We start from the raw sequence: 13,767 nt of genomic DNA, 5'->3' as shown, positions 1-13,767 counted from the left end.
GGTAGAATAAGTTAAAAGTCACAAAGTTGGTGTTCCCTTCGGTTTCATGGACCTCCCTAAAAGCCGACTTGATCTTAAACACATTAAGCAGAGAACACTGACAGCACAATATTATTACTCATTAAAGGTATGAGCACGCTGCTTGTGTGTGTGTGTGTGTGTGTGTGTGTGTGTGTGTTACCTGAGGAGGCATATGCAGACGCGGCAGCTTTGAGTGAGTCGGCAGAAGCCGAACCTCTGTTTGCTGTCGATGTCGGTCAGCACAAAGGTGAAGTTCTGCCCCACCTGATTGTGGGACAACCTGGGAGAACACACGCACACGCACACGCACACAGACACACACAAACACACACACACAGAGTCACAGTCACATTCGCCAATGAACAGGACCATGCGGAAATGTATTCGTGCTCCATTCATACAAACTACATTCTCACTCTCTCACCTTGGGCTTGGATCTAACAAGGTCCCGACTTAACGCTAAGGTCGTTTTGGTGCTGCTAGTTTGAAAAGCCTGTGGAAAGCCTTCGTCATCCCATGCCATGTTACTGTACAGGCTGATGGGGGTTTTGGCCACTAGATGGCAGCAGCTCAGCTTCAGTGAAGCGGCAGAGACTCTTCCCTCCACGATCAGACGTCTAACGTGTAATTTTTTCCCCCAGTGGAAATGAGAAGCCCAGTCATCCGCAGGGTGCTGCTCGCCAGATCAGCCTGGTATTATCTTAATGTACGTAAAATAGCTTCCATAAAAGAATCAGTGTTTCCACTGGAACTACTGGGATTATTATGAATGGATATCATCATTATCATTGCATTATTATCATCATCATCATCGTCGTCATGACTTTCGTTTAACTGAGAGTCAACCTTTTAGTTTCAGAAAAAGCAACACACACACACACACACACACACACACACACACACACACACACACACACACTGTGCCACACACTCCGACACGCACGCACGCACAGCTAAGCAGTAATTCTCTTTTTTGGGGCGTCAGTGAATGGCTTGTTTCTACCTGACACCATTGGTGATTTACAGCTCACCATAACACGCTTGTGTGACACAGCTCACCTCATTTCCTTGTTCACACGTACGCATGTTTGCAAGGGGGAGGAGTGTTTCTATATGTACATGCTAGTGCTAGTGGATGTGTGTGTGTGTGTGTGTGCGTGTGTGCGTGTGTGCGTGCGCGCGCACACACACACACACACACACACACACACACGCGTGGAAGTGGACATGCTTTTATGTGCTTGCATAGAAGTTATATGTGTTGCACATGCGTGCGTGTGTGTGTGTGTGTGTGGACGACTGGTGTGCAGATGTGTGACAGAGGTCTATGTTGGGGGTGCAGGGCCAGAAAAAGAGGGAAGCTGAGAGAATCATACCTTTCTACGTCAAAGGGGAAGCAGAACTTTGGTACCGTCTGCAGGACCTCCTGAGAAAACACACACACACACACACACACACACACACACACACACACACACACACACACACACACACACACACACACACACACACACACACACACACACACACACACACACACACACACACACACACACTTAGAAAACCATGTATATCACAGGGGGGGGAAAAACAACTCACACATTTCAATACACCCATACAGATTAGTGCTGGGCAATAATTAAATTGTTATATCTATATGTAATTGTTATGAGTTATAAATTATTGTTTGTTGTGTTTCGGTGGTACGGTATCATCGTGAATCAAAGAGTTTTGTTCTGATACACTTTACATTACTATTGCATTACCTCAGCTGAATTATTAAACAGGGGATTTTGAATTTGTAAGCAGACGATTTGATATCCATATCTCTGAGCCAATTTGGTGTGAAGTGAAATCCCTAATAGAATGTTCCGTATCGCCGGGCCCGACCCCAGGCTCACTTTACCCTAAGTGGGTAACTATCAGCTGGCCCAACAAAAGACGGATCATTGTTACCAGCACTGATAGGGATCCGCCATCAAAACAAGCCATTTCCTAATGCACTTAATCCCGGTGAACAGGCAATCCAAAGCACTTCATTTGGCAGTTGAGTGCGACGGGACACTCTGCCATTATTGGGGGGGGTGCACAGTGGGTGGGGGTGGGGGAATAATTGGCACCGAATAAGTTCATCGATTATCGGGTGCCAAGTGTGCGTGTGAGAGAGAGAAAGAGGGAGAGAGAGAGAGAAAGAGAGAGAGATCTGCCACCAAGCACGGGGGCTTTGGTGGCAGATTGTAGTGACAATGGGCTAAGTAGCTCTGAGGGGTGAAGAGTTGCAGTGACGGGGGGAGGCGAGCCTTCAGGGCTCTACCTCCCAACACCTCCCCTGTGGGCTGCTGGGGTGGGGGGCCTGTGTGCGCTTGGGATCGGGGGGGGGGGGGGGGGGGGGGGGGGGGGGGGGGGGGGGGTCTACGGATTTATACAGGGAGTCGAAACAGAGAGGGGCACCATATGGGTTGGCTACCCCAGACCAGCCACACAGCAACTGAGCACCAGGTCCCCCTGTTTGGCTGTCTGTCTGTCTCTCTGTTGGTCTGATGCTCAGTCTGTCTGTCTGTCTGTCTGTCTGTCTACAGCTCTGTTTGTCTGTCTCTCTGTCTGTCCATCTCTCTGTCTTTCTGCCAGTCTCTCAGTCAGCAGAACTGGCTCTGAGTCGATTGCTGAGGACTTAGGAATCAGGTTGTGGGTCCGTCTCCCCCTCTCTGTTGATCCCCCTTCTACTGGAGCAAAACAACAGACTATCCATCTCGTCCTCTGTATGTCTGACTGTCTCATTGACAGTCTATCCCTTTTACCCGAATTGTGTGAGGCACCTCCAAAAGACTTGGAAAGTGTTCCCTGCTGCCACTGTCAAAGGCTACTGTCGCCAAAAAAACAAAACAAAAGAAAATAACACTGTGGGCAGCGGTCCCTGATCCCCCCCTCCGTCACACCCACACCCACAACCCAGCCCCTCCTGCGTCACACCAAGACAACACAGCCACAAACAAGCAACAGCAACAATGAAATGTGACAGAGGTGGGTGGGTGTGTGTGTATATGTTGGTGTCACGTCTGCGTCTGTGACGTGTGACCGGCGTTCTTGGTGTGCTCCCTGGCTAAGCGAGCGCATTTGAGCGTTTCTGTACATGTGTGTGTGTGACACATACTGTATGTATGTGGGTGGGTGGCTGACTTAACTATATGTTTCTGTGAGTGTGTGTGTGTATGTGTGTGTGTGTGTGTGTGTGTGTGTGTGTGTGTGTGTGTGTGTGTGTGTGTGTGTGCGCGCGCGCACGCCTGCGTATGGAGCTGGAGGGTTGCCGGAGCGGGAGGAGGGGACGGGTGGGAGGTGGTTGTTTTTAACTTATCAGGATCTGTGAAAAAATTGAGAACTCGGCGAGAGAGGGGGTCTCCGTCTCCACTATGTCTTTTTTGCATTTGTGTGTGTGTGTGCGTGCGTCTTGGCGTGTGCGCTGTAAAACTGTCACACACATCAGAGCTGCCAGTGCTGTTGTACGCACCCGCTACTATTATTAACCACTATGCACGCAGAGCAATATGTTCCAGAGAGCCGTCCCTGCTGCACTGCATATGGTGTGCACACACACACACACACACACACACACACACACACACACACACACACACACACACACACACACACACACACACACACACACACACACACACACACACACACACACACACACACACACACACACACACACACTTTCTCTACAAATAAAAACATTTGACTTGCCAGATTTGCTCCACTCACATCAGGTAGAGGCGTTTGCTCAGTGACCAGGAGGGAAGCTTGTGTGTGTTTGCTGCAATGTAAGCAGGAGCCACACACACATTTTCTGTATATTATACACATCTAGAGATGAGTACCTAATTTGACGCTAATTTGGGGATGACTATTGGCTCATTCATTCGCAGCATTACAGAAACTAGAACAGTTTAATAAGTAAAAAAAATGGTATAACCACGATAACTCAGCCTTAAAGGCAGCATTAAACTGTCTCACAATATCACGAAAATCTAAATCCCAGATGATTTATAGTTGCATATCGCGATATCAATATTATATCAAAGCTAGCGTGTATCGTCCCCAAAAGAGTAACATCTATGGGAAATCCAAACTTAGGACAGTCAATGCTTTACATGAAAGTATGAAATGTTTACGTTGACAGAAGCTCGGCCTTGAAATCAAACTCTAAATGTGCCTCTCACCACCAACATAGGCGCTTCAACTAAAATCCAAACTCCATCCTGGTTACCTCGTCGACAGCTCTAACGACGGTGTCGCAAGAGCGCCAAGATTGCACGAGTTGTGTGCAAGTTGGTTCAACAAAAGCCACCTCAAACCGGGGGAACGGCTGATTTTAAGTGTTGTTTTAGCGGAACTAAAACAGCATTACCGCTCCAAAACCCCCGCTCAGTACGAAACCAGCAAAGTGACAGCTCGCGTGTGATTCCACTTGCGTTCTCTTTTTGTCTCCGCTGTCACTCCGCTCCCCTCACCCTACCTGGATTCCTGACAACAAGCCTCTCTCTTTTGTGCTCATTCTCTTTCCATCCCTCTTGTCTTTTTCTCTTCCTGCCTTCCGTTACAGGTCCCTATACCGCAGGGATTTTTAGACAGGAATTTCATACTCTTGGGGGGGGTGAAGGTGCTCTACCACGGTTGTTGCTTAGTAAAGGAAGCCCACACACACACACACACACACACACACACACACACACACACACACACACACACACACACACACACACACACACACACACACACACACACACACACACACACACACACACACACACACACACACACACACACCCTATTTTCCCAAGACAAAAGAATATGAAGCAGCTAATACATTTACAGCGCTGGGGTGTCAGTGCGAGGGGGAGGCTGGTGAGGGGGCTGCAAGGCTAGGCCTCTGAGACAGCGGGTGTGTGTGTGTGTGTGTGTGTGTGTGTGTGTGTTTGTGTGCGTTGTTTATCGCCAGAGAAGATGGGGGTATCACTCAGCGAGACAGAGTGTTGTGGGTTCCCCCAGCGGAGGGGTCCGCCATCAGCGCAGCTCTCTGCTGTACCTCCGGCAGAACAGAGCAGCAGACTGCAGTGGAACGCCGACAACAAACCACACAGCGCCGGGCTGCAACGCTGCATTTATAACTCTTTCAACCCCCCCCCCCCCCAAAAAAGAGTAAAAAAAAAAAAAAAAAGATGATATTTAGGGCCTAGGTTTAGGCAGTAAATGTACGCGAAGGCTTGCCGCTCCTTCACACAAACACACACACAGGGTCCCCGCAGAGCCACAAAGCTCTCCATCACTGCAATTTAAAAAAAGAGGAAAACCCGTCTGCGAAAACCACTTTCACAGTGACCAAAATGAGGGCTTTTTTTAAGATCCCAGCCAGCAGACAGGGATGATGTCAACCAGTTAAAAAATCCTTCTTCTCCAAGCGACTTAAATGCTCAGCCCACTGCTGGCCATGGTGTTTCATTTTGGGTGTGAACTTCACAAGCAATATTCACTTCCCAAGGCGCTGACAAATTGTGGGAGAGATGTCGGGGGAGAGAGAGAGAGAGAGAGAGAGAGAGAGAGAGAGAGAGAGAGAGAGAGAGAGAGAGAGAGAGAGAGAGAGAGAGAGAGAGAGGGGAATAGAAAGAAAGAGATAGAGAGGGTGGGTGGGACGGACATGGGAAAAAGGAGGAGTGAGAAATAGGTTTGGAAAAAAGCACAAGAGAGGGGGAATTGTAAAAGTGGAGGTAGAAAGAAAGAGCGGAGGAGAGGTAACATGAACACCACATGGGAGGTAGGGGAGGGGAAGGTGGCGGAGAAATGGACTAAACAGCAGGGCGCGCGAGAGAGAGAGAGATCGGTTCACACCCCCTCTCCCCAGGCTGCGTAACTCCTCCCTGGGGGGGTCTTAGGCTTTAAGCCGGTGCCCTGTTTTGTATTCCCCCGTCACTGCCACCAGACTGAGCCAGGTAGCCGCTGTGACTCAGCTTGGACCCCAGAGCCCTCTAAAATTCAGGAACAGGGTAGGTGGAGGGCTAGCTTGGGGGGCGGGAGAAGAAGGGGGGGGGGGGGGGGGGGTGGCATTAACCTTGTAAACGCAAATTATTAAATTACGTGTTCCCAGGAAATCTTTGCTTGCAATCAGATCTGAGGATGGTGTGAAAGGGGGGGGGACAAAAAGTTTTTCCTTAATATCGTTATTTTTTCAGACAGTGGTGTGTTTGTAAAGGAAAAAATAAAATACAATAGCAGCGCATTCATTCAGTATGTGATGATGGTCTTCATGTGCAGATCTTGATATCACCGCATCATTACTGGGTTTCATTTGACTCCCTTTGTACTTTTCAGTTAAAGGGCTCCACAAAATCCTTTATCTGAGGCGGAGTAGAATACCTGGTTAGCGGTATCAATACAAGTCAACATGGGACCGGGTTATTAAATCTGGCTGTGAATTCATGCTCCCGACAACTTTCCGGCGATGGCATTAGAAATTAGGGGGGTTGCGCATTTCAATCAGTAGCCGACGCCAATGTGCGCCGTAGGTCCAATCAGGAATGATGGACTCAAAACATAGCGGGTCAGTTGGTTCCCTCCGCCCAGTTCCGAGTCTTGAGTCTTCTGGTTGTCCGGTGGATGGAGAACCAGAAGCTGTAGAAGTTCAAAAAGCTCACTCAAGTAGGACCATCATGGGTTTTTCTTTAATAAAGCAAAATCTTTCATACCCATAACAAACTCATACTCAGCATTGGTAGGATTACAGAGTGTGTGTTGACTTGCCCAAATAGAACCAGATATAATTAATAATAGATTCATTCAGAAATCAAAATGCGTCCGAAGTACTTTTTTTGGAAAACAGTCCTCCTCCATATTGTTTATAAAAAAAAAAAAAAGCTTTTTCAAACTCTATTTTACTGTTTCCCAACACCTTGTCTCACTCCCTCTGGGATGGAAAGGTCCCTGGGAAAGATGTGCCACCTATGGGTAGCGAGGGAGGGTGTTTTTAAAGTAAAACGATTCCAGTTCCTTGCTAATGAGTATTAGACAGTCTTTCCCTGCATAAACTCATCAGATGGTGCTGGGTTTTAAACTTTTGGGTCTATTGTACACAGGCTCTATTCTCAGTTATATACGCTACCGCTACTATGCAGTGGAACTCATTATATAGGTCACTGGGTGGAAAAGTACTAAGACCTTTTACTCAAGTTTAAGTACAAATACCCACAAAGATACAAAATGACTCTCATAAAAGTACCACATTGAAATTTTGACTTTTCTAATAATTTACAGGGGGAAATTCAGGTGTAAAAGTACTTGTCATATCCTGTGCCCTGATATAACAGAGACTATAATACAGTTAAAGTGCCACTGGGCCTTTTTTCTGCAGATAAGTACTCATGTACTACTCATGTATATCCTGATTACAATTTAAATTAAAATAGTATAGGTGGTGTCATAGACACTTTCTCAATCTGCGTTCTTGTCTGTACTTGTGTTCTTGTGAACTTGTGAAAGGTCATCAGTCGCAGCCCAAGTACTGATCCAATTAAAAGTCTGCATCAAGTCCAGTCCAGTCCAAATGCCCAGATGTGGACTTGCTTCGCCCGTTTTATCGAGGATGCATCGGTGGTGACTTGTGTGGACTTGGGACAGCCAAGTATCCCAGAATGCATTTTGCAGAATGACCGTCCTGCGTTCTCCCGTCCCCGGGAGTCTGTACTCCCGAGTCTGAACTACCAAGTCTGAACTACCAAGTCCGCAAGTCCGGACTTCGCGTACTTGGTATTGAGAAACGGCCAGAGTCATTTACTAGGATATGGATCTTATTCATCATTGATAATCTGTTCTACATCAGCAGTTGATAGATCCAGTTCCTGATATAGGACATACAGTATATTATTCCAGATAAAAAAATACTATCAGTATACTAATAGTAATGCAACTGTGTAAGAAATGTAGTCGAGTAAAAAGTAAATAGATATTTACTTTGAAATGTAGTGGAGTAAAATTCAAAAAATAATATACTTAAGTAAGGACACTGATACTAGATACTTGAAAAATGTAATCAAGAACAGTAACAAGGTACTTATTGACTTACTTATTAACAAGGTAAAACGTTATACTGTATACTTATAAGTTATAAGATACAAATACTGGAAGATAGTTTAGGCTAATGGGAAAAAAACAGGTTCCAAAACTCAAAAATGCCATTTTCTAAAGCGCTCATCTCTAATGTAACGGTCTCATTAAAAAGGTTTATTTTAAGGTTGTCTTTTAAATGAGTAAACCTAGGTCAAACTGTACGCAATATTAAAAAATAAATAAATCCCGTGGCCATAGGCCAACTTGATCAGTAGTGGTAGCGGCTCAGAAGCAGGCTCATCGTTCAGTCACTTAGGAGATTAAACTCGTAGGATTTGCTCGTCTGGGTTTTTTTTGTTTACCCGTTTCATGAACGTTTAAAAAACGGCGCGTGACTGAAAATTTTCTTTAATGTGCAAGTTTGAGAACTCGTTTCCGAGCTTTAACTGATTCCATGGAAGTCATCCCCTAATTGACTGTCAAAATGTAATGAAATGGAGGCTGCGGGCTGCGGCGGACGGCAGGAGGCAGGTAGCCTGGTTATTCAGCCCCAGCTTCTTACAGTATAATGACATTGTCGGCGGGGCTACCCGCACATCAGCGCTGGAAACCCTGGCGCCTGCTCTAACCCCTTCCCTCACCCTATCCTCTGGCTCTCTCTCTCTCTCTCGTGCCCTCTCCATCACCTCTCCTCTACCTCCCATCCTTTCTCCCTCCGTTCCCTTCAGCCGCCCCGCCACCCACCCCCCACACTCTGTCCTTTTTCACCTCCCTCGCCGAAACCCCTGTCGTCTTCACAGATCCCGTCCCGCCCGCCCCTCCATCTCGCCCCCCTTTCCCCAATTAGTCCGTCTGTGTGCAGCTACCCAGTCGATCTCTGCCCATCCTGCCCGTGTTGGTTCGCTCACCCAGCCCCTCTGGCGAACATGACAAAGAGAGATCCTCAGTATTCAAACAGACACGCCGCTTTCAAACACCGAATGGCAGGGTCGGCCCGGGTGCAGCTTTAAGCAAAATATTCAAATTCCCGGTATCTCTTTTTAAGAATTTGCATGGATATGCATTCATTTGCACCGCGTAAAAAGGCACAAGGACAGCTGAGCCTTGGTTTGGTGAGGGAGGGGGAAAAACACTAATAAATAAATGAAATACAAAAACGGATAAAGATACGAAACCATGATTGGGAAATAGCGGAACGCATTGCGTTGGGAGTAAAAGTGCAGAAAACACCGAGCCACAAACAACCGTCATAACAACTTGAGTGAAAAGAGTGTTTGTGAAATAATTAGTGCTTCAAGGTGACGATGGCCATTCAGCAGTCAGCTTCAGCTCGTCTGTGAGCTTCAATAAACAACATCTCCAACAAACCTGCCGTCTCTTCAGTGGCCTCAAAACCTCCATGTCAAGTGAACGGCCATTGTTCCTTTTACGCAACACAATTCTCCAATGACGCAGAGTGATCGGTAAACAGGAATAGAAATGCATCAAGTAGCGTTGGATAGCACAATACCAGGCAGAATTGAAGGATATAATGTAAATAAATATCCAAAGAACAAAGAAACGATTATCAAGCATGTCAAATATTAAATAAAAAACAAGCTTGATACTACCTAATGCATTATGATCTAACCAGCCCAAACCAATGGGGTCGGTACAGTGTTCAGTAAGAGTAATTGATGAAGTACACCCTAAAATGAGATGGTCAAGCTCACCTTGCATTTTTGGAGTGAAGAGAAGGAACGACTGTGGCAGCTCGGGTAGTTTAAAAAGTAGAGGAATAGTTATAACAGCAAGGTAGTAACCACCACCTCTCTGGTCAGACCCCACCTTCTCATTCCTGGACTTTCATTTGATATCCATCACCTGCTTATGGCTTAGAACCGGTTGTGTTCTTTTATATACTTTACTAAATCCACCTAAAAAAAAACATAAGACTCAAGTACTCGATGCATGTCTATCCAAAGATCAACATTTGACAGCAATAATACAGATGAGAATGAAGACTACTGCTAGTACTAACGCAGGCTACTGCACCTCAAAAGTCTTGAGTACGCCTTTACTCTGCATAAGTAAGGAGTTAAAGGGACAATATGTAACTTTTCCACATTAAAATTTCTAAAAACGACTAGACCTATGTTATATATTTTGTTGAGCTGTACACTTACAATGTTTCCAATTTTCAAACCCAGAGATTTTTTTTAATTTTCAAATGCATGTATGTAACTGTCTATTTCATTGGGTCGCCCGTCAAGTTCCGGCGCAACGTGGGAAACACTGGATGACAGTCAGAGAGTGAGGAGGGGACTCGAAGTACCTAACATTAGCCAGCCGCCGCATTGTACTATTGTTTGTATTGCTCTACTATTACTCTGCTAACTTTTGTTTGATGGAGCACGATTTTTTATTGCCGTTAGTCGCGTCCTGTCGCCGAAGCCGTCCGGGTGAAGACAACAGCTCCCATGATCCCACATGACTTCACGACATTTTTTTACTTTTGTTATTGTTTTGATTGAGAGGCCATTAGAGGCAGAAATTACATATTGTACCTTTCAGCTAGTTACATCTAGCTTCTACCCCGCTTCACCGATTTATTAGCCGCAAGACGCAGAAGCAAGGTAGTGAGTTGAGCCTTCTGTTAAACTGCAGTGGACGTAGAATCTACTGGGTCCTAAAGCACTCAAAATCTTCCAGCAGGTTCTACCGTTTTTCTTTGGAGGCTAAGATTATTCGAAAAGGATTCCAACAAAATTTTTCACAAAGCTACTTTTACGGCAAAACCAAATAAATTTACGGGGGAACTAACTACTCTACTACAACATGGATATCAGCATGAACGGAAAACACGCAGGAGAAAAAAAACCCACAAAGACCTGGCGTACAAGGTCAGAATCAGAGATGGGGAGAACAAAAGACAAAAGGTTTGGATGGAAAGACAGAACAGACAGACACACAGATGGGGGAAAGACGGACAGGGGGAGAGAGACAGCGGAGAGGATCCAGATTTAGAAGTGAAACATAAACCTGCAGAAGTGGAAGAAGGGCAGCAGGAGAACAATGAGCCGAGGCAGAGCCTCCTCTGGCCACCGGAGCCCTCAGACCCTGCAGAGATTCCTTTCATTAGGCTTTAATAGTATGCTGCTGGCTTGCCATCCTGACCCATGCTCTGCGCCGGTAATAAGAACGGCCTTCAGAGGCGGACCAAAGCCCAGAGCTACTTGAGGAGGGTAGGAGGGGTGGGGGCAGGGGAGGGTAGTGGGGTGGGGGGGCGGGGTGTGGGGGGGGGCGACGAGGTGCACTTTCAAATTGACACGGGGGCGTTACATTTTCACATTCTTGCTTGTTCCTCCGCTGCCTCTGCCTGTGCCAAGAGGAGAGAGAGGGAGGGAGAGGAGAAAAGAGGATGGAGGGATCTCTGTCATGGTTTCTCTTCACCCTGACCCCTCCAGCGGAGAGTGTCTGTGGATGAGGAAGGTTATTTTGGTTAACAACAGTCCCGGAGTAACGTGGAGCTCTGCTTCAGGAGGTGTGGAAGGTGATAGATTGATTCCCTGGCCTCGGAATGCCCTCGCTAACAGCTGACAGCCGGGTCTTTGTGTCCGCGCTCGCACGTCAGCGCACATCACCTCGATAGGTAAAAGCTGGAAATAGTGGTCATTTGCGAAGCACACCTCCGGACTCGGAAGGCCCTCGGAGCACAGCAAAGGCATAAACAAGGACAAAGTGAATTCCCCGAGCCTCGGCCCGGAGCGACCCTCTACGCCGTGTTCCCAACACCTTGTCTCACTCCCTCTGGGATGGAAAGGTCCCTGGGAAAGATGTGCCACCTATGGGTAGCGAGGGAGGGTGTTTTTAAAGTAAAAAAAAAAAAAAAAAAAAAAAGGCAATAACATGAATAATGATTGCAATAACAACAAAAAAAAAATGTTCTACTTTTTCCCTACTAATACCGAATTGAATGAAGCATTTTTTTCCCTTTTAAGACATTTAACGTGCTTGCTGTTAACAAAAAAAAAAAAAAAAAAAGAAAGCAGAAAAGCAAGTCACATTTTTTTTTTATTATTTTATGCGACATGCTTTATATAGTTCCTGGTATAGCATTTCATGCAGTACCCTTATTTGTATGGGTGCATTCGCTGGAAAAGCGGGACAAATTCATCAATCGGTGTTCAATGAGTCACCTCTAATATAATGTTGCACTGTAAAAATACCTAATGGATAAAGTCCATTTTCATACACCCATTAATCATTCCACAGTGGGTGAGTCGGTGTGAAGCGGGGGTGGTGGGAGGATGAGTGGGGGATCGCAGGGACATATTGAATGGAGAATAAGTATTTGGAGTCAACAATAACAGTGTGCATTATTCTGGTGCTAATACCCTGTCCTGCTGACGTCCCTTCTACATATCACAGATGGGCTCAGACAGGGAGAGCGGCAGTATTATGCTGCTGCCGAGATCTTCCACTGAATATATTACCATGTGATAGGGGGAGAAGTCTCACTCCACACACACACACACACACACACACACACACACACACACACACACACACACACACACACACACACACACACACACACACACACACACACACACACACACACACACACACACACACACGTAGTGCTGGGCCAAGAAAGCTGCATATGCCCCAAACACGCAAGCAGGGGCTTCATTAATGAAGTGCCAGGAGGAGAGATGGAGAGAGGGAACAGGAGAAAGTGTGTGTGTGTGTGTGTGTGTGTGTGTAGAACCAGGCAGCCGGGGGGGATTTCCCTCTTTAAGCTTCCAGCTCCCACTGGGCTCAGTTCGGCTGTGTGAACCCTAGTGTGGGCCTGCCTCTAACACATGGCGTCACACACACACACACACACACTATACATTGAAGCTCAGCAGGGGAGCTGCTGTGCTACACTGGCTCCTAAACATTTGGCTGAGGACGTCTCATTGACAGATGTACATGGAATCTAGCTGAGAGGGTCAGGTCATCGCAGCACCATCCTCTTCTTCCTCCTCCTCTGTTTCACCATATCTCATTCCCATCAGACAGTCTCTCTCTCTCTCTCTCTCTCTCTCTCTCTCTCTCTCTCTCTCTCTCTCTCTCTCTCTCTCTCTCTCTCTCTCTCTCTCTCTCTCCTCTCTCTCTCTCTCTCTCTCTCTCTCTCTCTCTCTCTCTCTCTCTCTCTCTCTCTCTCTCTCTCTCTCTCTCTCTCTCTCTCTCTCTCTCTCTCTCTCTCTCTCTCTCTCTGTGTGTGTGTGTGTGGCTAGTTGCTACCATTGAACCCTGTAAGGAGTGGCTGAGGAAATGATGCATATTAATCAGCTCACAGCTCTGTGTGCAGCACAATCACTATGCGGTTATCTGGCCTCGCTGGTTTCAGAGCAGAGTCTTGTCTACTTACAAACATCGCTTGCCTTACTCTCTGTGCAGTAATAGCACAAAGGTCATTTCATTGCACTGAATACCATCGACACATTAGCATTGCATTTTAAATTCAAATACAATAAAATGGCTGTCCTACAAGTGCTCCATGTTATTTGGACATTCAGTATTTCAGGACAAAGCGAAACAAATTAAAGCCAAACAGTATTGTGTCCCATGATGGGCCGGCTCACTGTTCCCCATTCTAAACTCTCTGTTCCTGTGGCG

The 13,767-nt window shown here is 46.5% G+C and overlaps 1 protein-coding gene across 1 annotated transcript in view; it reads right to left on the bottom strand.

Annotated features, from left to right (window-relative positions):
- The window catches only part of dennd1b (DENN/MADD domain containing 1B), a gene marked incomplete at its 3' end in the record, with an annotated part of 109,854 nt that overhangs the window by 68,668 nt on the left and 27,419 nt on the right, over positions 1-13,767 (bottom strand). Inside the window, 2 exon segments of the mRNA XM_079997989.1 lie at positions 182-301; positions 1,398-1,447. Of these exon segments, the coding sequence (XP_079854115.1) occupies positions 182-301; positions 1,398-1,447 (170 nt within the window).

This window comes from Zeus faber (genome assembly GCF_960531495.2).
Source record: "Zeus faber genome assembly, chromosome: 1".
NCBI classification, from domain to species: Eukaryota; Metazoa; Chordata; class Actinopteri; order Zeiformes; family Zeidae; genus Zeus; species Zeus faber.
This window is presented reverse-complemented; position numbering and strand designations above follow the sequence as displayed.